The 25,738-nt window shown below is 41.0% G+C and overlaps 1 protein-coding gene across 4 annotated transcripts in view; it reads left to right on the top strand.

The window, feature by feature from the left end:
- Positions 1-25,302, top strand: part of elmo1 (engulfment and cell motility 1 (ced-12 homolog, C. elegans)) — a 202,476-nt gene extending 177,174 nt beyond the window's left edge. For all 4 annotated transcript variants that reach the window (XM_060942768.1, XM_060942765.1, XM_060942766.1 and 1 more), the window contains 6 exons: positions 529-692; positions 2,882-2,994; positions 14,843-14,950; positions 15,051-15,133; positions 19,337-19,414; positions 24,175-25,302. In XM_060942768.1, coding sequence (XP_060798751.1) covers positions 529-692; positions 2,882-2,994; positions 14,843-14,950; positions 15,051-15,133; positions 19,337-19,414; positions 24,175-24,375 — 747 coding nt within the window. In that variant the 3' untranslated portion in view covers positions 24,376-25,302. The remainder of the gene's footprint in view (positions 1-528; positions 693-2,881; positions 2,995-14,842; positions 14,951-15,050; positions 15,134-19,336; positions 19,415-24,174) is intronic.
- Positions 25,303-25,738: the final 436 nt, after the last annotated feature.

Raw genomic sequence — 25,738 nt, 5'->3', positions numbered from 1 at the left:
TTGTTGCACTAATATTACAGATGACTGTAATAGCAGTAATACAAATGATGGGTGGCTAAACATAAAGTTAAATCAAATCAAATATTCTCTTAAGAACAGCAGAAAAGAGTGATTAAGTGATATTAACAAGAATAAGAAACGCGTATACATGTGCAGTTGAACAGAACTGACTTTCACTTCAGTTTTATACATTCAGAACATTTTATTTTATGCATTTTGAGTTTTTGATGCATGCTAAGACAAGGTGGCTGTACTGTCACTGGAACGACTGATGGTTTTGTACAACTTTGTGTTCACATTGTCAAGAAAGAAAATGAAGCACCAGTCGCTACTCAGTTTAACTTCATTTACAACGAATACAAACCGTCATAGCCTCTGACATTGTGGTGTATTTGTCTTAATGATTGTAATGATCGCTGTTGCCACTTTGCTGAACTATTAATGTCTAGTTAATTATTGTAAAGCATAAAGTGTCTGTATCTGAGACAATATCATGAATTAATCTGTGTGTGTGTGTGTGTGTGTTAGGTGATGCAGGTGGTGAGGGAACAGATCACTCGTGCTCTGACGAACAAGCCTAACTCTCTGGACCAGTTTAAGACCCGCCTGCAGAACCTGAGCTACACTGAGATCCTCAAGATCAGACAGTCAGAGAGAATGAACCAGGAGGACTTCCAGTCTCGGCCCATTCTGTGAGTAACATATACCTTACAACCATTCACGTGGTCATGTATACGGTGTGGCGGCACGGTGGTGTAGTGGTTAGCGCTGTCGCCTCACAGCAAGAAGGTCCGGGTTCGAGCCCCGTGGCCGGCGAGGGCCTTTCTTTGTGGAGTTTGCATGTTCTCCCCGTGTCCGCGTGGGTTTCCTCCGGGTGCTCCGGTTTCCCCCACAGTCCAAAGACATGCAGGTTAGGTTAACTGGTGACTCTAAATTGACCGTAGGTGTGAATGTGAGCATGAATGGTTGTCTGTGTGTCAGCCCTGTGATGACCTGGCGACTTGTCCAGGGTGTACCCCGCCTTTCGCCCGTAGTCAGCTGGGATAGACTCCAGCTTGCCTGCGACCCTGTAGAACAGGATAAAGCGGCTAGAGATAACGAGATGAGATGTATACAGTGTACTCTCATACGGCCCTGTTTCCAAAAAAGTTGGCACAGGGGCATGTTTAACACTGTTACATCACCTCTTCTTATCACAAACGTTAAAAGAACGACGTTCCGTAAACGTTTGGGAACTGAGGAGATCAGTTGCTGTAGTTTTGAAAGTGAAATGTTGTCCCGTTCTTGCCTGATATATGATATAGGAAATAAATTACAAAACCATGTGAACATAAAAATGAGTAAATAAATAAGACATTAACAAAGACATTAACTAGCTAGCTAAATAAATAAATAAATAAATATTTTTGCTTATTTTTATTTTTTGAGTCATTTTATTTATTTTTTTCATTTTGCTTGATCTGGTCCACCATAGATTGCAGGCACACATTAAAAGGACATTTCCACACAAATGACACTGGAGTTGTAGGGCAGTCTAGATCTCATTAGACTAAGAGGATGCTCAATTAGAGATTTTTTTGTAGCTGACGGCACATCATTTGTGCTGCAATGTTCCATTTCAGAGAACATGCCGGCAGGACTTTATGCAACATTTAAACTCTTAAAATTTGTTCTTTTAAATCTAATGAAACATTTCAGTTGAGTTTGAACATAAATGAATTATATTTTGAGATGCACCTGCCTTGTAGCTGTATTCATCATACCCCTGCTTGGGAAAAGGGGGGGGGGGGATACAGGTTTACCTCTGTCCGTCCATATCTCCGTATTTCTGTCCGTCTGAAACACCCTTTTTCTCAGCGACCACAAATCATAGCCACTTGGTACCAAACTTCAGCTTGGGGTTCTGTACCGTGTATACCGTTTTCAGGTCTGTCACACATCGACTTCCTGTTTACCGACTGAATGTATTTACGAAACATATAGTGTGGATTTACAAACTTTTCGTAACACTTTTCTCAGCAACCACAAATCACAACTGCTTGATATTTGGTACCGAGCTTCAGCTTGGGGTTCTGTACCGTGTATACCGTTTTCAGGTCTGTCACACATCGACTTCTTGTTTACCGACTGAATGTATTTACGAAACGTATAGGGTGGATTTTGACGCTGTTTCAAGAAGCAAAATGCTATTTCAAAATGGCAGTTTACCAGGATGCTATTTGAAATCCCTGGGGAGAGACACTGCTCTTTACTTACTTGTTTCAGGGTTAATTATTTGTTGAAGTCAACATTCATAATAAGTGTCCTATTCCTTCAACTGCTTGCGTTCTGATACAAGCGAGAGCGGGGGGGGATACACATGCACAATTCATGTTAATCATTCCCTCACCATACATCAGTTTCTGTGTACAGCAGCATATTTCAGTGGATTGTGTCTCAGACTAGTGTGTACACACACACACACACACACACACACACTTTTGTTTCTAGCTTCTCGTTTTGATTTTCCAGAGAAATCTTTTTTTGACAGGTCCCCAAATCAGTTTTGCTAAGGTGCACGATTTAAAGCAGACAAAAGAGTGATGCTACTGGGGTGTGAACAGCCTTCTCCTCTTCTCCACCTCAAACTCACTGCCACTTTTCTCCAAGCTATGCATAATTTAGTTTAATAGCTGCTTTATGCATTCCAGGCAGAATGCACACCTCTGTCAGGGGAGCATACAGAAAATCAATGAGTGCGCTTTATGCAGCTCTCACCTTTAGATCTGCATAATGAAAGACTTCTTTCAGAAAAGAAGACACTGAATTTTGGGTGTGTCTGTAGCCTTTTTTGATGTACAGTACTGTTGTGTGTGTGTGTGTGTGTGCGCGCGCTCTACAGGGAGCTGAGGGAGAAGATCCAGCCTGAAATCATGGAGCTGATCAAACAGCAGCGACTCAACCGCTTGTGTGAAGGCACCTGCTTCAGGAAGATCAGCAGCCGCAGGAGACAGGGTAAAGCTCTAACACAGACACAAAAGCATGCGCTTTGTAATATGCTGTATATGTATATTATCAGGCGGTGAACATTTTTCCACTCGAGTCTCCACCGGCCATTGACCAGAAGCATAGGAATTGATTGCAGTAATGGAGGAATTGCTTAACTCAATTTAACACCATGGAATTGCTTAATTTAATTCTTTTGCTTCTAAAGGAGTCTTGCTGACCACCAAGCTTCCGACTGATTATGGGGTTAACGGGAAATCCACAGGCCAATTACAGAAAACATGCATCTTATATTAAAGTATTAAAACTTCAGCAACCTGGAAATTTACAGGACTTGTTCTCCAGTCATGGAAAACTTTTTAAAATGAGAAAATGGAGAAAGTGTCCTGATAAGGTATCTCATCTCATTATCTCTAGCCGCTTTATCCTGTTCTACAGGGTCGCAGGCAAGCTGGAGCCTATCCCAGCTGACTACGGGCGAAAGGCGGGGTACACCCTGGACAAGTCACCAGGTCATCACAGGGCTGACACATAGACACAGACAACCATTCACACTCACACCTACGGTCAATTTAGAGTCACCAGTTAACCTAACCTGCATGTCTTTGGACTGTGGGGGAAACCGGAGCACCCGGAGGAAACCCACGCGGACACGGGGAGAACATGCAAACTCCGCACAGAAAGGCCCTCGCCGGCCACGGGGCTCGAACCCGGACCTTCTTGCTGTGAGGCAACAGCGCTAACCACTACACCACCGTGCCGCCCCTGATAAGGTGTAAAGTTTGTCATTTAAGCAATAGATATTGCATATTTTAGAATATTTTCTGATTGACTCATCGAGATCCTCTCATGCACTGGACCGTCAGCATAAACGTATTTACTTCATCCAGGACAAGATTGGCGTATTTTGGAATTCGGACCAAATTTCTGATGACTATAGGTGTTTTTATGGTTATTGTTCTGCAATCCTTATTACTCAGATGTTTATTATTTATTTATTTGTCACGTATATTATTTGCCAGGGAATAAGCATAACCATCCTTTTAAATTCTTACCATAAAGCTGTATATTCTACTTCTGATATCTTAGTAAAAGTTCTGATCAAATCGAGAAACTATCTGTGAGAGTGTACAGGGCCTGCACGGATACTTTTTTTTTAAATATAAAAATTTAACTGTAATTAATCAAGAAAGGCTTAAATGTGAGCACTAGCAAGAGTTGAAATCTTACCCTGTGTCCAAAATTGCTCACTCGTTCACTACTCCCTATATAGGGAATTACTATATAGAGGACTATATAGTGAGCTCATTGGTAAAATGAAAAAAAAAAAAACCCCGCTTTCGGACACTAGTCCGTTGCGCTGGTATTTACGTCATTACTGTCACACAATTTAAATGTGCCAGATCAGTCGGCTGGTGGGTTTTTAGAATAATAAATATATGCATGTATTTTTGCGATAAATACATATTATACTGAGCACATTTCCCACATTAATAAATACAACATACCTGTATCTTTGTTTTTTTAAATCAAGGCTGAATACTTTTTTCTTTGCCGCTGCCTTTTATTAAATCAAATTAGAGACTTTTAATTTGATTTCTTTCAGCGCGACCTCAATGCATGATGGGATATATTGCTTTGGTTAGTGACCATCGTTGTACACTACTTTTCATGATGCATTGTGGGATACTTTGAGTGCACTATATAGGGTGTAATTAGTCTGGCTAACGCGACTTCAAAGCTCTGTGAGCATTTGGTCTGGCAAAGATATTAAGCCCAACCGTTTCCCAAAGTGCATGGTTGACCCGCCTCCCTGAAATGCCTCAGTTTGCTACTGGTCGAAGCCAGAAAAGGCTGTGACGAAGCTTAAACCAATCACATCACTCTTTCCTCTGACGTATGTGACGCGACGGGGCTAACTGGTAGATTAAACTCTTACCGAAGCCGGTCGGGAGCAAGGCGAAAATGTCCTTCCTTTCAATAAATTCCTCCAGGGCTGCTCTTTGCTCCGTTTTCAATGAGAACTTACTCCATGTTCGTAATGTTTCTAGTGAATGAAGTGCTTCCGGCATAGATTCTGTAAACAATCTATGGCTTCCGGTCGCAGTTCTACTATGTCACTGCCTTGAACACGCCTCTACCCAGGGCTGTTGGAGATGCTCAAAGTTGATTGGCTCCCGATTTTTCGGGAGCTTGGAAGAGCTGTAGATAGCTTGCCTGGCCAGACTAAGCTCGCAACAGGCCCTCGTGTTGCGTCACGCTTAGGATGGGCGGGCCCAGGCTAGGGTGTAATAGTCCTCACTAAGGTTTCGGACAGCACTGCAAAATGGCGTCCCCATTATATAGTGCCCTAGATAGTGAATAGGGAATGATTTCGGACAAAGGCTTAGAAAGGTTGATACAAAAGAGAACTAGTGCAATACTAACAGCAGGAAACTCTGATGTAAAAAGAAGCCAGTACAATACTGGGAAAAACATGAAGATACGTTTTGAGAAATAAAGGCTAAAATCAACAAAGAGGATGGACTAAAGAAATGTCTGGAAATTAAAATGATTACTAAATGAAGACACTGTTTGCTGTTAGGATGAAATAAAAATCTAGATACGAAATGTATATAAATCCTACATCCAGATTTCTGTAAAGCTGCTTTGTGAAAATGTTGGTCGTTAGCACTATACAAAATGTAATTCAAATTGTTCATCATATTAAAGACATAGAGGCTGTCCACACGGCAACGGATTCAGGTGAATCTGATAAAATTGTTTATCGTTTCGGCCTGGCGTCCACACGGCACCGGCGTTTTGGGTGCCCCAAAACGAGAACGGGTTCCAGAGTGGAAAAATCTGGCAACGGCGCAGTTGCAAAGTCATCTGGATGAGTAGAACGGATTTGTTTACGATGACGTCACAACCACATGACTAGAACAAGCAGCACTCTCGCTGTTTTGTATGAACCACTGCATTGCATTCACTTTTGTATACAGCTTTTCTCTTAAATAAACAAGTAACTGAACCATTTCTTGAATTTCTTTTTTTTATTGGATAAGACTGCTTTTCAAAATGTTCACACACAATATAAAAAGTTATATAAATTATATAAAAATGCTTTTCAAAATGTTCACACACAATAAGAAAATTAAGTTATATAAAACTATGCACACTAATAAAACTAATTTGTACGCACAGAAGGCACGATTTCCTCGCGTAGTCGCAGCCATCTTCTTCTTGTTGTTGTGTGCTTGATCCTGTGAGTGCTTCACACCGGCTAGAAGAAGGGGTTTATGCACATGCGTCCTACTTCTATTGTTCTGGTGTCTCCGATGGGACCGTCTTACAGCGCACGTAGAGGTGTGGCATGTGTATTGCATCGTTTTCAGCAAGCGTTGTGTTGCCATATGTACCTGATATTTTACTGATCCGTTGCCCATGTGGACGCGATATTTTTTTTTAACAAAATCTCGTTGCCGTTGTCTTGTGGATGTAGCCATAGTCAGTACAAGATACAATCATTTTATGAAGCACCAGGAAAGTCTGAGAATGCTACGTAAGAGAAGGTTGCAAGTGTGTGATGCAAAGCCTGAACGTGATTACTGGTAAACATATTGAGCATTATGCTCATAGCATGCTGGGTTTTGAGAGAAGCGAGGCTTGAGTGTCTGTTTTAATCAGCCAGTGGGAGTTTTGGGGTTTTGTAGTTTATTGATGATTTTAATGTTGGGTATTTTGACAGGCAGCAGTCATTTTGAGATGGCCTTCTGTGAGTGACGACTGTCATGTATGTGTCTTGGAAAAGTTCTGGAAAATAATTTCCTAAAAAGACTGATAAACCTAAATAAATGGTTCTTTTTTTTTCTGTGAACGATATTGGCTAGTTGCTATTAGTCTCGAGCATTACTGTTGCAGATGTCAGAGTAAGGTGGGGTTTACATTAGACCGTATCAGCGGATCATCAGATTAACGTTTTTAAAACGATTAGCGTGCACACAGCAACACCAATACACGATTCGTCTGCACACAGCAACGCCAATACACGGATACGCTCGGCTCCGCAGGCATCCTGCGCTCCAAATCACTCCGCCCTGAACAGCGAGTGCCCTCTGGAGGGTGCGCACTCCGGCCCTGCGCAGTTCACAGAGCGCGCGAGTGAAGTGCACGAGCAGTGATTCGGGACTGAGACGCTGTGTGTGTGCTTTCAGTGCATATCGGGCATGCGCGTCACTTACCACTTGCAAGTGGAAGGATGGCAAGCCTAAAGACAATCATAACTACACAATGGGCGGTATTTGCATCAGTATTTGCAGTATTTTCATACTTTTATACTCTTTAATGAAAGGTGATACAAGGCGGAAGTCCGCGCCGTTTTTCAGCAGTCGCGTCACATGACCAACGCCAGAGAATCAGGAAGGTGGATGTCACAGTGACGTTGTCCAATGACGACGCCAGCTAGAGCTCAGCACAGCGTATCCGCGTATTCTCAATGTTTACACAGCACCGGACCAGACACGATCTGGATTGAATACGTGGACCCTGGCGGATTCCCGTTTCCCGGCGTTTCCAGGCGGTTTAATGTAAACGGACAGTGCATCCGCGAAGAAAACGAGACAGATACGGTCTAATGTAAACTTGGCCTAAGGCAGTCAAATGGTAACGACTGGCTCCTGTTTTGAATGTGATGTTAAAGCTTTTACAGTATGGAGTAGAGAGCTGTTAATACTGGTTTTCACGCAGGCTTTTGTGAGACCGGGGCTGTCTGCTTGAGCACAGAGGGAGGCTTTATCAGTTAGCCTGGATAATTTAACACTTTTCACACTACATGATTAGATCACGGTGAGAGTGGACACCTTGTTTCTGTTCTTTCGTTCTCCATCTCACACTTTCCTACTTGTCTGTCTGTTTTAGCCCTTTTATTTCTATCTGACCTTTCTCTGACTTTGACTTTGACTGTGATTGGATTGGATTGGATTGGATTGGATTGGATTGGATTGGATTGGATTGGATTGGATTGGATTGGATTGGATTGGATTGGATTGGATTGGATTGGATTGGATTGGATTGGATTGGATTGGATTGGATTAAGTCCAGTAACAGCATGGAACTTGTTTTATATATTATACCACAAAACGCTGCAGTATAGCTTTTGTAAGAAAGCCATATTTTCCTTCATCCACTTATAAATAGGACCGTTACTTTGGCTCGCTGCTGTATGGCAGTGCAGGATCATTAAACCACATTAAATGCATCCCCAAACAACTTAACATTCCTCCCTGCAGAATTCGGATAAATCTCAGGATAATCCTCAGGATATTTTATGCCCTCGGTGTTGGTTTGTTAATTATGCCTTATGTGTAGAACATGATGATGTGTAAAACACCATAAACCATGAAAGTGTTTCATTTCTGCTCTAGTTGCTGGACTAATTCAAATGGCATACATTTTTCAGTTATATGTCTGTTCACTAATGTTTTTGTAGGACATCTAGAACGATTATGATAGCTTTGCGCAGGATTAGAGTTTGCTGTATGACAGAGGTAGAAGTGTCGAAAGTAGGGCTTCCCAATTAGTTTTCCCCAAGGGCCACATTACATCAAGCAGGCCAAGCCAAGGGCTAAAACGTCCAGGGTTAAACACTTACACACCCACCAACACTGAAAATTAAACCTCTTGGCACACGTACACCTTTTTATATTGCACACAAACCAAAAACATTATTACTGCACCTCTAATAGCAAAAACAAGGACAAACAACAGCATTACAGCAAGTGGCACACAGCGGGAAAGGACTGAGTATCCTGAGGCAAAGACAACTGTCAGCTTTTCTACAAAGCCTGACACACAGTACCAGTCAAAAGATTGGACACATTTACTCGTTCCTAGGTGTTTCTGTATTTTGACTATTTTCTACACTATAGTACAATACTGAAGACATCAAAACTATGAAACATGTGGAATATGTATGGAAATAAGTGTTAAACAAAATATGTTTCATATTTTAGATTCTTCAAAGTAGACAGCGTTTACCTTGATGACGTTTTACACACTACTGGCAATATCTTAAGCAGCTTCATGAGGTCGTCACCTGGAATGCTTTTCAATTAACAGGTGCCTTGTCAAAAGTTAATTAGTGCAATTTCTTGTTTCTTAATGCGTTTGAGCTCAAACAGTAAATAATAAAAATACAGTAAATAGCCGGGCGGCACGGTGGTGTAGTGGTTAGCGCTGTCGCCTCACAGCAAGAAGGTCCTGGGTTCGAGCCCCATGGCCGGCGAGGGCCTTTCTGTGCAGAGTTTGCATGTTGTCCACGTGTCCGCGTGGGTTTCCTCCGGGTGCTCCGGTTTCCCCCACAGTCCAAAGACATGCAGGTTAGGTTAACTGGTGACTCTAAATTGAGCGTAGGTGTGAATGGTTGCCTGTGTCTATGTGTCAGCCCTGTGATGACCTGGCGACTTGTCCAGGGTGTACCCCGCCTTTCGCCCGTAGTCAGCTGGGATAGGCTCCAGCTTGCCTGCGACCCTGTAGAAGGATAAAGCGGCTACAGATAATGAGATGAGACGAGACAGTAAATAGCCCTATTCGACAACTGTCAAAGTCCTTCCCGCACCATTCAGGTGTGTTTGGCGGCGCCGATCTCTGTTTTGTAGCCCTCGGCCTCTCACCTATATTACATAGCTAGGGTTACAGTGGGGGTCTAGTCTTCTGGTAACCGCGAGAGTTTGACTCCCCACTCGCATCTATATTGCAGCAGGCACCATTTTTATGATGGTCTTTGGTATGACCCAACCATGAGTAGAAGTCCCGATCGAGAGGCGGACACACTAACCACTAGGCCACTCGCCAGTATTCCACAACTGTAGGAATCCATATTATGACAAGAACCGCTCAACTAAGTAAAGAGAAACGACATCCATCATTACTTTAAGCCATGAAGTGTCTTTTAATTAATAAAAATAAAGAAAAAACATTGAATTAGAAGGGGTGTCCAAACTTTTGACTGGTACTGTATGGCTGCATACCAACAGTAACATTTAATGCTGATTGTTAAACAGTGCAAACATCTGCAAAATGTCCAAACAACTTTTCACATAGACAGCCATCAGGAGCATCTCTACAACCACATTCACCTCAAGAAGAGTCAAGTGAGAGTGTGAGCAAAGAGTCAGACTGGAGGACGTATTTATACACCCACACACACACACACGCGCGCACACAGGAAGACAGACAGAGATTTTCAGTTCATCACTTTTAAAATATAAAGTTAAATACCACATTGACACACTAATACATTAGTTTGATGCTGTGCTTACCAAACAGTATAATGTGCTTTTATTTTTGTATTATTTTAATTTCTCTTTATATTATTTAAATGTTGTATTAAATTTTACAGACTATAGTTCGCTGTGTTTCAGTATTACTGTATTCCCCACTGTTTCTGTTCTCTCATTTCATCTATTTGTTCTTTTTAATTAAGCTCTGTAGCATTTTATGGATGAAAAGTGCTATGCAAATGAAGTTATTAATATTGTTGTTGTAAATTTTATTATACCACAAGAAGATTGACAGATGGACAAAAATGTAAATTTGTAGGGTATAAATATAAATTGCCCTGTGATGACCTGGCGACTTGTCCAGGGTGTACCCCGCCTTTCGCCCGTAGTCAGCTGGGATAGGCTCCAGCTTGCCTGCGACCCTGTAGAAGGATAAAGCGGCTAGAGATGATGAGATGAGATAAATATAAATTTGTAGGCTAGTTGGCATTAAAACTGGCAACATGGATAGTGGCACTTTTATATTATCTGCTTTGCAGACAGCTACAGTCTACATCCCTGTCAAGAATGTCAGTTTAGCACTGGCGTGGTCCGGTAAAATAAAACAAAACTGATCAGTCCAGTTAGATTGGAACTGACTGCTTGCTTGCTCAACTTTGCACTTTTTCATGTAGGCCATGTTGTTCTTGGTTTAAGAAAGTTAATGATCATCTGTTACTTACTGGTAATAACAGGTGGAGATGATAGGCAGGTTTAGCTAGCTAGTCAAGGACTGTAGAGGGCACGTACATCTTCTGACATCCACTCACGCTTTACGGTATAGGTCGGAGGTCAAGTGTATGGTGTGGGATGAGGTCAAAATAAAGTAGAGCAGCGCACACTTTATTTCACATGTTGCACAGTTTTATATAACATTCTGACAAGTGTATTAGTGCCAACAGGTCAGAGCAGGCCAGGCATTTGGCTCTTGAGGGCCGCACCTGGCCCGGGGATTGGGGTTCTACACGATGTACTTATTGTTGTCCTATAATTTTTTTTTCCCCCTTTCTTCCTTAATTATTGATGCATGTTTTGTATCTTCTGCGCAAACTGAATGACCCATAAGGGCTTGCGTCTGCTCAGATTCAAATTAATGACATTACATGTCTATAATGTGTATGTAGTCTGAGCTAGCAACACAAAAATATGGTAACATGAGTTATACTTGCATACAGGGTGGTGCGGTGGTTAGCACCGCTGTCTCAGAGCAAGAAGGTTCTGGGTTCAAACCTCATGGCTGACAGGGGCCTTTCTGTGTGGAGTTTGTATGTTCTTTTTGGGTTTCCCCCACAGTTCAAAAGACATGCAGATTAGGTAAAATACCCAGCCACTGGTGTTGCACAATCCAGTGCATACTTAGTGCCAGTCCCAAGTCTGGACAGATTGGGAAGGGTTGCGTCAGGAAGGGCATCCGGTGTAAAAACCTATGCCAAATCAAATATGCGGATCGTGATGATCCGCTGTGGCAACACCTAACGGGAGCAGCCGAAAGAAGTTGTTGTTATACTTGCACACAAAGTACCCACAGTGCAACATGAGTGTTATAAATGTAAATTTGATTAACATTGTAGTTTGAGGGAAATAAAATAACTCATTTGATTGGCATATGGGCTTCATTTAAAAAATAACTGTATTGGAATGTAGCTCCATAATCATTTTAAATACAAATGGACCATGTTCCTATAAGTAGTAGATACCATAATAAAAACACAGTTGCATAAACCCTCCAATATTATCTTGCGTGTTTTGACACGAGCCTTTCATTAATTCTCCTTTACGTATTATAAAGGCACTATGTAGATACCCTTTAAATAAAGTGTTAGCAAAAAAAAAAAAAACAATCCCACTACAACAGTCACCTATATGATCTACAATATACTTTAAATAAAAATCTGAAATGGATTCATTCTTATGCAAAATCTTTCCCCCAGCGTGATATCACAGTCATTACCAGCATGGACATTTGCATGAAAATTGACATTATTATTTTAAATAAAAGACGCCGTAATCTTTCCAATTGTTCCAGGCATTCAGTCTCTGAATATTTCTAATCGGACTGATTCGGATATGATGAAAAATGAGAGAAACCCTGGTGAAAATGACTTTGCCCCAGATCCCCGTGTTAAAATAATCCTGTCCAAATAGGGCTTGGTTTTGAGCATAGTAAAATGTAACAGCTGGTACATAAACTCTTTTTTGCTTTTATTCTTTTGTTTCTGTAACTTTGATTAGAAATGTTTGTGGTTTCCTTGTTGACTTCATCTGAGTAATTTCATGGCACGATCTGGCATGTGCGCCCACACAACACTTTTTCACTGTCTGTTCATTCCTCATGTGTTTGTGTTTAATGGCTGTTGATTAGAAGATCATTAGCTGTGTAAGTTTACGTATACACTCGTATAAATCTATTGTACTTGCATGGGTGTGTTCATATATTTTTTGGGTTCTCTTGAGTCTGGCTTTTCTGAAGCTTTCTTCAGAAGCCTTATGTCATGTCAGTGGTTTTTCCTTGCCATTGCTGCCTCTGGTTTGCTGATTAGGGATCTACTTTATCTGCATACGGATTTCTGTAAAGCTGCTTTGTGATCATGCGATCGTTAAAAGCACTATACAAATTGAATTAAACGTTAAAACTTTGCACCGTGCAGAAAATGTCTCTCCACCCAACTGCCCTTAAAGAAGTCTCTTCTCATTCTGACTTCCTCTTTATCCTTAAAATCCCTCTTCCATCGTTTTTACTTGAAGAGCTCTACTCAATCTGCATCTGTCCATCATGTATTCATCGAGCCGCTCTTAAATGTAAATTACTTTGCTCACTCTCGCTCTGTCTTTCTGTACTTCCTTCTCTATTTAAAGCTTAGCAAAGAAATCTATTAAACTGCAACCAGGGTCCCTACATAAGAAACCTCGCTTGTAAAACCTTGTTTTATTATTTGTTTACACCTCGAAAATAACCAGCATGCTTGATTTCTTCTGACATCTTGTATGCACACACAGATGGTTGGCGGTTCCACCGTCTGGCTGCTCACAGCCGCTCGGTTTGCGTGTGTATATAGATAAATAAGCCTCAGTCGGTTGGGTGTATTTGTTAGGTGGATGATGCTATAGAGAAAGAACGTAATGAGCAGTCTGTTTGTATTAAATCCTGTTCTCGGCTCAGGCCATGGGAGAGCTTGAGCGGGCTGCAAAGTGTCACTGCGGATGATTCAGCACGACTCGGCAGATCCCAGACTCTCCACTCTTTGCCACGTTGCCAGGATGCTATTCTCAGCAATTAGGCTTTGGATGGAGGCACCAGAGCAAGTGCCAGCCGTCAGCCTATGTGTGAGCAGCGCTGACACTTTGTGCCAGCCTTCTGTCCAGTGTTGGAGGTGCCAGGCAGGGCTTAGAGAGTCTTCATGCCAGTTAGATTTATTCAGCCAGCAGGCCAATAGCACCTCTGAAGTCTCGCCTTTTATATGTACATCTGTACTACAGGCCAAAGTTGTGGAAGCAAATAAGTCGTTTCTAAAGCTTCATTATTTTTTTTAAATGATTTTTTAACACATTATTATTGACACACAGAAAAGGTGTGCTGCAAAAAATGGTGATCGCAAAATGATACCTATTTTGAAAAGCATTTCTGATAATATCATGGGAAATGTGTGTGCCTCTGTAACACTGAGCAAATCAGTCATTACACAGTAACTATTTCAATGTCAATAGTTATTTATTTCTTTTTAAAATGTCACGGACGTATAAAAGTTCATCTCATCTCATTATCTCTAGCCGCTTTATCCTTCTATAGGGTCGCAGGCAAGCTGGAGCCTATCCCAGCTGACTACGGGCGAAAGGCGGGGTACACCCTGGACAAGTCGCCAGGTCATCACAGGGCTGACACATAGACACAGACAACCATTCACACTCACATTCACACCTACGCTCAATTTAGAGTCACCAGTTAACCTAACCTGCATGTCTTTGGGGGAAACCGGAGCACCCGGAGGAAACCCACGCGGACACTGGGAGAACATGCAAACTCCACACAGAAAGGCCCTCGCCGGCCCCGGGGCTCGAACCCAGGACCTTCTTGCTGTGAGGCGACAACGCTAACCACTACACCACCGTGCCGCCCCGTATAAAAGTTATGAGCAAAAATCTAATAATTGACAATTAGAAATAGTCATGCAGTTTGCGTCTCTTAATGTCTAGAGGAGATTTTGATGGATGCAGAATTTTAGCCAAAACAAATTAAGAATGGAGTTCGTTTGATCAGTGTTAATAAACATTACACAGCATCTTTTTCTAACATCTCTTTTTTGAATATTTTAGAAGAAATATCCTGTTTGTTTTTACAAATTTACTATTGCTTCCAACATTCTGTATGTGCACGGAGATGAAAAGCTACTCATCAGTGATTCATGAAAGTATTACATTGTTGGGAATAATGTTTAATAAATAATCATTTGTAACACAGAGATCAGTAGTGAATACCAGTTGAATCTCTCTCTCTCTCTCTCTCTCTCTCTCTCTCTCTCTCTCTCACACACTCTCTTTCTCTCTCTTCCCCCCCTTAGATAAGTTCTGGTATTGTCGATTGTCACCCAATCATAAAGTACTGCACTATGGGGACCTGGAGGAGAGTCCTCAGGGAGAGGTGCCTCATGATTCTCTACAGGACAAATGTAAGTACAGCTGAGTGCATCACTGTAGTGCAGAGCCGTTACTCCAGAAGCCTAGAGCAGACCTGGATCATAACTCATTGCCACTTTTCCTTCTCGACAGTGCCCGTGGCTGATATTAAAGCTGTTGTCACCGGTAAGGACTGTCCACACATGAAGGAGAAGGGAGCTCTGAAGCAGAACAAGGTGAGTGAGAGCGTATATGCTGGAGGAGACTTATTGTACTGATCAGTGTCTGCCCATGCCCACTGTGCATCATTTAGTTGAGAAACAGCTTTTTGGTCCCAAAGCTGTTTAACTGTTAGGCCATGGCTTCCACCAACATGAGTGTGTGGATAGATCTGTGACGGTGAGCTGGGAGTCCCATCCAAGGTGCTTTTCTGCTTCATGCCCAGTGTATCCAGGATAGGCTTTAGATCCATCATGACCAGGATAAAGCAGTTACTGTAGATGAAATGAATGGATGAATGAACACCGACTACTTCAATGTAAAGCTTTCAGTACAGCTGTGAGACTCCAAATCCACCTTGCTTTCTATTTTTGACCTCATAAATGGTGTTATTTTGCTTTAAATAACAAAAAATGGTGAGGACTCTGTGTACTCAGGTGAATTCAGCCGCCTCAGGCTTTCCCCCGGGTCCCACAGGCTGACTCATGAAAGACAAATTTAGCATGAAAAACAAAGCCGCATTGTGCTGCTCTGTCAACTATGTTTATGGTTTTATCACTGAGGATGCAGCAGGAAGAATGGCTGAGGGGCACAGAGCGCACCGTGGCACACTACTGCCTCTGCTCAGGGAGATGGAACACAAACACACCCAGATGGTATCACTCATTCTGAACAATAAGACAGACCAGTCTGTGGCAATTCCTGTACACAATAAGACTGCCTCCTACAGAGTTCCTGTCGAACTACATAGAAAAGCCAAGCAATGAATGGTGACTTTGTCAATGATTATCATATTGAATCCATTAATGAACGACACATCGCACGTTTTTGAACAGTTTATAGTGTTTTAAGATTTAATGTTGTGGAATGTCTGAGAGACAAGTTAGTTCCTGTTCTCACTTATGTTACAACTGCAATAAGCTTGCACTTTCTCTCTCTCTCTGTCTCACACACACACACACACACACACACACATATACAAACGCAAAGTGTGGCCTGTCATTTTACAGAGAAGAAGAAAACAAAGCGTAACCGAGACCGACAGTGCTTACATCTGAGACTCTTTACATATACTGTTAAATAAATGTCTTTAAACTTTGCATCAATGATTTTAACACATTAATAATTTTTGCTTTATTAAACAACCTGTTTTTAAATCCGTTTATTATTCGTCTTATGTGGCGTGTCTGCTATAGAAGTCCCTTTATATGAGCTGTCACTCTGAGACCATTAATATAAACCTATCATGCACGTTACAGTCAGAGCTTCCTGTGCTGTTATATGAAAATAAACACCTCCTGACCAGTCAGATTCAAGAATTCAACCACACTGTGTGTCTACACACGAGTTTTAGCTGTTGCTGTATGTGAGGCAACAGTGGTGCTGCTGCCTCACAGCTTCATTACTTTGTATTTATCTCTCGTGTCTGTTTGGGTTTCTGTACTGTGATCTGGACTGGTTACTCTAATAGGCCCTAGGAGTGAGAATAGCGACTGTATTTGATAAACTGATCAAGTCGTTGAACATACAAGCGTTGAGAGCTGCAATAGATTCAGGGCTTTCTGGGGCTTACACATGCAGTGAGCACAAAGGCAAGTGAACCATTAAGGGTAAAGTGAAATTTTGTTGACTTGACAGTAGCATCACTAATCAAAACCTAGATTTGAAGCATGGCATATGTTCTTTTATTCTATCCACATTCACTGGATATGAGCAATCGCGCGCTCTGATTGGCTATTCTACTACTAGACTATCAGCTCATATCCTGTGAGTACAGGAAAACAAAATGGTGGAGCGTGTTGCTGAATCAATTGAGGATGAAATAAAAACTCGACTCGAAAACAAAACCCCAAAAATACAAAAAAGCAACAAAATATGGAATAAAAATATTTGATGGTAAGAACATATCTTTTTTTTTTTTTCCAAGAATTATTATTTTAGCATTTTTCACAAATTGCTTCTGTCATTTTGCTGGTTTGTTTACATTCTAAGCGGAAATGATTTTGTCGGACGTTTTGTATAAAGTTTTTATTTATCGAATTTGCTAAAACTAAAAATGCTCTGTTTCTCAAAATCCAGTGACTGTGGATAGAATAAAACAGTTATCCCACTCAATCTCGTCGTACATGGCTTATAGCCAATTCAGTGCTACGCACCTCGTCGGCTATCAGCTCATGTACTACTCGTGGAATAACTGTTAAAGCTAGAAGGCCTTTTGATTTCATAAAATCGGTGAAATTTAGTTCCCTCTGAAATTTGGTCATTGTGATGTTTATTTCTGCAATATCTAAAAAAAAAATCAGGCCATTCTGTGGCTGGGAACTTATTTAACTTGAGGGGATTCCCTAACAAATAATGTGTATGAAATTGTTCACTTTGCGCAGTCAAGCAGACAGAGGAAGTCTGTGTGCACATGTGCAGGTTTACCTTCTTTTTCTTCTTCTTTTGGGTTTTACAGCAGCTGGCATCCACAGTGTTGCATTACTGCCATCTACAGGTTTACCTTGACCGTGCACTGACAGTTCCATCATTCTGTTGCTAAATGAACAGCTGATCACACCGAGGTGCTCGCTGACCGCCGATATTTATTAGTTTGGTCCTGCGTTTCCTTTCCTTCGCAACACAACGTCTTTTCTTCTCGCTTTCTGTTACTGTAGTCGGTCTTTCACCTTTCATTCACACACTCACATCCTCCATTGTTCTCTCCTGTTTCAAATTTGTATCCCACGATGCCTTGCACGAACAGGGAAAGCCCACCACGTGATGCATGACGTAAGTATCTTGAATTGGGTCATGCTGAAGAAGGAAAAAATAGCGGCGAATTTAGGGCCACTAAACAAAAATTATTGGATGTCGGGAAAATTATTTTTATGACCTACACTTGAAAAAGCTGAAGGCAGTCTACTTTTAAGTATTGCTCACTTCCACTTGAATCTGGGTTGTTGTTTTTTTCTTTCCAAAATCTGTTAACAGAAATTTGTCCCAGAGTACAAAAGTGTGTACCTGCACTTGTCAGTTTATAGCCAGACTGTACCAGGGTTCTCTACTACCACTGAGTGCAAAAGTTTGTCCCCCCATTTTTTAAATAGAAAATGGGCAAATGTCTCATCTCATCTCATTATCTCTAGCCGCTTTATCCTGTTCTACAGGGTCGCAGGCAAGCTGGAGCCTATCCCAGCTGACTACGGGCGAAAGGTGGGGTACACCCTGGACAAGTCGCCAGGTCATCACAGGGCTGACACATAGACAACCATTCACACTCGCATTCACACAAACGGTCAATTTAGAGTCACCAGTTAACCTAACCTGCATGTCTTTGGACTGTGGGGGAAACCGGAGCACCCGGAGGAAACCCACGTGGACACGGGGAGAACATGCAAACTCCGCACAGAAAGGCCCTCGCCGGCCACGGGGCTCAAACCCGGACCTTCTTGCTGTGAGGCGACAGTGCTAACCACTACACCACCATGCCGCCATGGGCAAATGTACTTCTGTTTAACAATTTATCACAAAAGATTTTTTAAATCTAATGAAATACAACACAAAGAATAAATAAAACTCATTTGAAAAGAATCATAAGTTTTGAAGAAGCATTACAAAATCTGAACAGACAAGTTATTAAATTACACAATTTTTATTGATACCATTTTGAGTTATTTGTTTCATTCATTCATTTGTTCATCTTCACGAAACTCTTGAACCAGTCATATTTGCCACCCAATTTGAGTTATTTTCTTACTATTAATACCTTAACATATACTTTTAAGCCATTAACAGCAACTATGAGAAACAGGAAACCTAGAAAATCAATTCTATTCCCACCTCAAGCAATTTAAAATCCTGCACCAGTTGAACACTTAAAGAATAAAAAGGATTTGTGGCACAAATTGGTGGTTTAAAAGTCAGGTTTGTCTGACATAAGAGTAGTTTTGTATTCAGAAACACTTGCCCGGTGGTAGCTGGTTTCCTTGACAGTGATCCGAAAAACATTTGTCTTGTGCAATCTGTCAGGAGCTGAGGAGCATCTCGTTACATTAAAGCACTGAAACACTCCCTGTGTTGGCTGTTCACTGATTCCCAGCAGAAGTTGGGGCATGCACACACACACACACACACTGTGACAGGATAAGCCATCTGTTGTAGTATATGCAGAGGAGATGTATAAATGGCTCAGAAACATAAACTGATTTCTTTTCCCGCTGTTTCTCTCTCGTTCTTAGGAAGTGCTGGAGTTGGCCTTTTCTATCCTCTATGAGTCTGATGAGTATTTAAACTTCATTGCTCCTGACAAGCATGAGGTAAACCATATCACAGTGTGAAAAAAATGACTTTCATCTACTTTGCCTTTTAAAAGTTTCACAATTTCAATAACAATGTGCATTTGAAAAATGTCGTGTTTTATACTAGTAGTAGCAATGACGGGCCATTTTTAAATCTAGTTGTGATCAAGGAGTGTGGCATATCAAAAGAAAGAGTATGAAGTTCTGAATTCAAAACTGGTTTTATTTTCCCCCTAGGTTAAACAAAACAGAAGTTACAGCTGTTTGACATTTTCAGTTATTTTAAATTAAATTTTTTTTTTTCCATCAGCCTTATTTGGCTGCTTCCAGCAATGTACATCCATCTTGAGAAAGTAAAGTAAAACACCTTCAGGAGCAATTCTTGTGCCCAAAACATCGATCAGTTGCTCAGAGTTTAAAAATAACCTTTTGTTCCAGTATTTTTTTATTTATTTTGAAATTTAATTGCATTTATTTGCATAGTGAGATGGCGTAAACTACAACCCCGATTCCAAAAAAGTTGTGACAAAGTACAAATTGTAAATAAAAACGGAATGCAATGATGTGGAAGTTTCAAAATTCCATATTTTATTCAGAACAGAACATAGATGACATATCAGATGTTTAAACTGAGAAAATGTATCATTTAAAGAGAAAAATTAGGTGATTTTAAATTTCATGACAACACCACATCTCAAAAAAGTTGGGACAAGGCCATGTTTCCCACTGTGAGACATCCCCTTTTCTCTTTACAACAGTCTGTAAACGTCTGGGGACTGAGGAGACAAGTTGCTCAAGTTTAGGGATAGGAATGTTAGCCCATTCTTGTCTAATGTAGGATTCCAGTTGCTCAACTGTCTTAGGTCTTTTTTGCCGTATCTTCCATTTATGATGCGTCAAATGTTTTCTATGAGTGAAAGATCTGGACTGCAGGCTGGCCAGTTCAGTACCCGGACCCTTCTTCTACGCAGCCATGATGCTGTAATTGATGCAGTGTGTGGTTTGGCATTGTCATGTTGGAAAATGCAAGGTCTTCCCTGAAAGAGACGTCGTCTGGATGGGAGCATATGTTGCTCTAGAACCTGGATATACCTTTCAGCATTGATAGTGTCTTTCCAGATGTGTAAGCTGCCCATGCCACATGCACTAATGCAACCCCATACCATCAGAGATGCAGGCTTCTGAACTGAGCGCTGATAACAACTTGGGTCGTCCTTCTCCTCTTTAGTCCGAATGACAAGGCGTCCCTGATTTCCATAAAGAACTTCAAATTTTGATTCGTCTGACCACAGAACAGTTTTCCACTTTGCCACAGTCCATTTTAAATGAGCCTTGGCCCAGAGAAGACGTCTGCGCTTCTGGATCATGTTTGGATACGGCTTCTTTTTTGAAATATAGAGTTTTAGCTGGCAACGGCGGATGGCACGGTGAATTGTGTTCACAGATAATGTTCTCTGAAAATATTCCTGAGCCCATTTTGTGATTTCCAATACAGAAGCATGCCTGTATGTGATGCAGTGCCGTCTAAGGGCCCGAAGATCACGGGCACCCAGTATGGTTTTCCGGCCTTGACCCTTACGCACAGAGATTCTTCCAGATTCTCTGAATCTTTTGATGATATTATGCACTGTAGATGATGATATGTTCAAACTCTTTGCAATTTTACACTGTCGAACTCCTTTCTGATATTGCTCCACTATTTGTCGGCGCAGAATTAGGGGGATTGGTGATCCTCTTCCCATCTTTACTTCTGAGAGCCGCTGCCACTCCAAGATGCTCTTTTTATACCCAGTCATGTTAATGACCTATTGCCAATTGACCTAATGAGTTGCAATTTGGTCCTCCAGCTGTTCCTTTTTTGTACCTTTAACTTTTCCAGCCTCTTATTGCCCCTGTCCCAACTTTTTTGAGATGTGTTGCTGTCAAGAAATTTCAAATGAGCCAATATTTGGCATGAAATTTCAAAATGTCTCACTTTTGACATTTGATATGTTGTCTATGTTCTATTGTGAATACAACATCAGTTTTTGAGATTTGTAAATTATTGCATTCCGTTTTTATTTACAATTTGTACTTTGTCCCAACTTTTTTGGAATTGGGGTTGTAATAAGCTCATTCTGATATGTTACTGTTTCTCTCGTAAGCCAGTACACAGGGACTTTTTTTTTTATGATCCAGATTACAAAAATGTGTGTAATTGTTGACGTGATGTTTTCTATGAGGAGAGTTTATTTAGCGTTTGTGTAATGAGTCTCCAGTGTCAACAGGTGAAACTGTTCCTTTAAATTTGTTGACATGGGAAAGTCTTCAGGAGAGAGCGTTCAATAGCATAAGTTATTCCTAGAATAATTCTCATACAGATGTAGAAATACTTCTCTGTACCTTTAAGTTTCTTGGAGTCCACGACCTCGATGTGAGCATCCAGCTCTTCCACAGCTTTCATGCAGAGAGCCTTGGCTAGAGAAGTCTTACCACTACCCTTTACAGATGAACAGAGAGAAATATATATTATTTACCAGCTGGGAGGTCTGTATCGTGAAATACCATGACCTCAGCCTTGAAAATACTGACCTCGGCCCAGAGGCCTCGGTCAGTATTTTCAAGACCTCAGTCACGGTATTTCACGATACGGACCTCCCAGCTGGTAAGTAATATATTTATTTTTTTAAATTATTGCATTCAGTTTTTATTTACAATTTTTTCTTTGTCCCAACTTTTTTGGAATCGGGGTTTTACTCAAATCAGTTTCAGCAGCTGAGCAATGGCATGACCAGAACCGCTGATTGTAGGTATTTTGTTGGCCATTATACTGAATCATTCAAACCCAACTAAAGATCATTAAGGGTAATAACAATCTATAGAGATTCCTTTTAAAGTTTTAAAGTATTAAATCTGTCCTTTCTGACTGTATTCTCTTCTCTATACTCGCCTACACTACCGTTCAAAAGTTTGGGGTCACCCAGACAATTTAGTGTTTTCCATGAAAAGTCACACTTTTATTTACCACCATAAGTTGTAAAATGAATAGAAAATATATTTTTCTGGCCATTTTGAGCATTTAATCGACCCCACAAATGTGATGCTCCAGAAACTCAATCTGCTCAAAGGAAGGTCAGTTTTATAGCTTCTCTAAAGAGCTCAACTGTTTTCAGCTGTGCTAACATGATTGTACAAGGGTTTTCTAATCCTCCATTAGCCTTCTGAGGCAATGAGCAAACACATTGTACCATTAGAACACTGGAGTGAGAGTTGCTGGAAATGGGCCTCTATACACCTATGTTGCACCAAAAACCAGACATTTGCAGCTAGAATAGTCATTTACCACATTAGCAATGTACAGAGTGGATTTCTGATTAGTTTAAAGTGATCTTCATTGAAAAGAACAGTGCTTTTCTTTCAAAAATAAGGACATTTCAAAGTGACCCCAAACTTTTGAACGGTAGTGTAATTGGCATACAGACGCCCCTTATTGCATGTGGTGGCACAACAAGGCAAAAGGTGGCAGCACAGTTCTACACAGGTTACTTTTCAGAGGGCAGCGCTCGAAAGCGCTATGTATTACATGTTTTTAATCAAATGTATCTTCTTCAAAACAATATGATTAACATCCCTCAACCTTCTCTTTTTTTCTTCTATCCTCCAGAATCCAATATTTTTATTGTTTTCCATAGAAGGATACACATCTATTGACCGTGACTAGAACTTCCGCTGTCTCTGGACGGCTTCTGTTTTGACCAAAATTACAGCGAAAAGGCCCACCAGGAGTCATGATTATTCCCGACCTCTGGTATCGAATTCGGCCAGTTTCGACCAACAGAAAGCGAGCTAGAGTCTAGCATTACAGGGGTGGCACGTCATTGGCTTTCAATCAAAATCCAACATGGTCACGCCCAGCGGTTTCACCGTCAACATTCAGAAAAAAGATCGCCATGTCAAAAGTAATCAGTATCGTGCAAATCTGAGTGCACATTCTGAAAATTCGGGGGGGTTCTTATACCCAACTCTAGAGAAGATGAACATACTTTTTATGTTGGTACACAGTGAGTGAAAATTTGAAATTTACTATGTAAACGGATAGGCGCTTCCCGCACGGCAAGCGCTGCTGGCATTGCTACTAGTAGTGATAGTTAAAACACATCAAATGCTACTCATTTACTAGGGCCCATTATATATATGATCGTTTATTTATATTGATCAAACCTATTGTAAATATGGTTAAGTGCAAAAGTTTGCATCCCCCATGGTTTTTTCAATATGGAAAACGTATGTACATTTTACAATTTCTCTGCAAAAAAAAAAAAACATTCCGTAATCACAGATAATCTAAAACACAATGCAGACTAGTTTGAAGAGAGATTTCACCATGAGTCTCTGGAGGTTTCAGAAAGACGTCATACAGTAAATACATCTTGCAAAGTTAGAACAGGGTTGTGGGGCGTGGCCGAGATGGGGCTGAATATTACTAAGGGGCTCTAAAAGTGCTTACATGATTTGGAGGCAGTTATAAAGGCAAATGGTGGACATAATGTATTCTTAGAGAATATTTATATCACAGCCTTAAAGGGAGATGCAAACTTTTGAACTTTTTGCAATTAATTTTGCTCTATGTGACCATCTGCGTTGCTTGAAACACAAGAAAAATCTTTGAAACTCAACACTCTAAATGCCTTGCTGCACAAGAAGACGTCACAAGAAATGAAGCCCTCATTTCATTCTGAGGATGCGCAAACTTTTGCACTCGACTGTAGATTAATGTGTAAAGTGTGTTTGTGTTTCAGTACTGTGTGTGGACAGACGGGCTGAACGCTCTTTTGGGGAAGGAGATGACCAGTGAATTCACTCGCTCCGACTTGGACACTCTTCTGAACATGGAGATGAAGCTCCGCCTCCTGGACCTGGAGAACATCCAGATTCCAGAGGCCCCGCCCCCTATCCCAAAAGAACCTAGTAATTATGACTTTGTCTATGACTGCAACTAAAGCCCTCCACTGGACCAAGTTTTTTGTTTGTTTGTTTGTTTTTTACATGCAGACTGGAAGAAAAAAAAACTTTTAGGAAACAAAAAAGAACAACGGATCGATTTTTATTTCTTTTTGCTTAATTCTTTTTTTTTTTTTTTTAATTGCCTTTCCCAGTGTGTTTATCAAACTCAGTTTGCTTTACAGCTTTCTGACATGTGTCCCTTATGGTTGGATTCTCAAGTCCAGAACCTGCACCTCATAAAAATTTCAGTTAACTTTGTAGTAACTACACACACACACACACCTGGTTTAAAGATGGTCATAATGCTTGTCCTTTCAGTTTTGATTTCCATCCATGCTGTTTGAGGTGAGAGCCCCGCTGCTGAGTGTGTCGAGCCTGGGGACTTTGGCCTTTAGCACTTCCTACAGCAGACGTCTGTCTCACACAGGCAGCAGCTAACGGCACAGAAAAGGCAGACTAGTTATAGTGTCCAAGTCCATCGCCATCAGCGTACCCTGTCTGTGCTTCACAAACGATAGACTGTTACCTGAACTCCTGTATCATAGTAGCCCTGACCTGAGTCTGTCCTCCCCTTAGTGGTCTAGCCAGCCTGTGGGACTGTAACCTGAAAATCCAAATCCAACGCTCGCTTCTATTTGATGCCCACCAGACTTGTGGTAGACTGCTGTAACATTCCAAAGCAATATATTGAGCTTCTGTTTTTGTAACATGGTGTAAACTTTAGTGATATTTGTGCAGCCAAGTAGTCAGCATTCTGTTTCATTTGTGTCAGTTAAGAGATTTTTTTTTTTTAGGAACATGATAAATTTGATCATTGATGTTAATTTAAGTTAAATGATAAATACTCTGTGTTTTATCATTAATTATTTTTTTATCCCTTCAGATGTTTATGTATTTTAGAGCCCTACACCATGCTGTTTACATTAAAGATCAATTCCAATTCAGCTTTCTGATTGCATTTCTATTCGATAACACTTTGGAAATCTGGCCGTTCTTTTTACAACTCTGTGGAAACAACAAGCCGTAATGTATAGTTGCAATTTCTAACACTTTAGCTTTGCATTAGTCACCTTGCTCAAGGGCACAGTGGGCGCAGCAGTAGGCTTTTATCAGCTGGGATCAAACCCATTACCCTTTTTACAGTTCACTGCCTGTACTTCTGTGAATGCAAGGCCTTATTACGTGGCGAAGTAATTGGGGGGAAAAAAGCAACTTAGTTTTGGTAAAGTAAAACGAGTTCATTCAAGAAAGTACAATTGCATGCAGAAGTTTGCATGGTTTCTGATGGGGGTGGAGCGTAATACCACTGTCTGTATCTGTTTAGTGCTTCAAATATTCTTAATTGGGATTTAAACCCGA

The sequence above is a fragment of the Neoarius graeffei genome, chromosome 16 (assembly GCF_027579695.1).
Source record: "Neoarius graeffei isolate fNeoGra1 chromosome 16, fNeoGra1.pri, whole genome shotgun sequence".
Lineage (NCBI taxonomy): Eukaryota > Metazoa > Chordata > Actinopteri > Siluriformes > Ariidae > Neoarius > Neoarius graeffei.
Note: the sequence above shows the minus strand (reverse complement) of the source record. Positions and strands in the feature narration are given on the sequence as shown.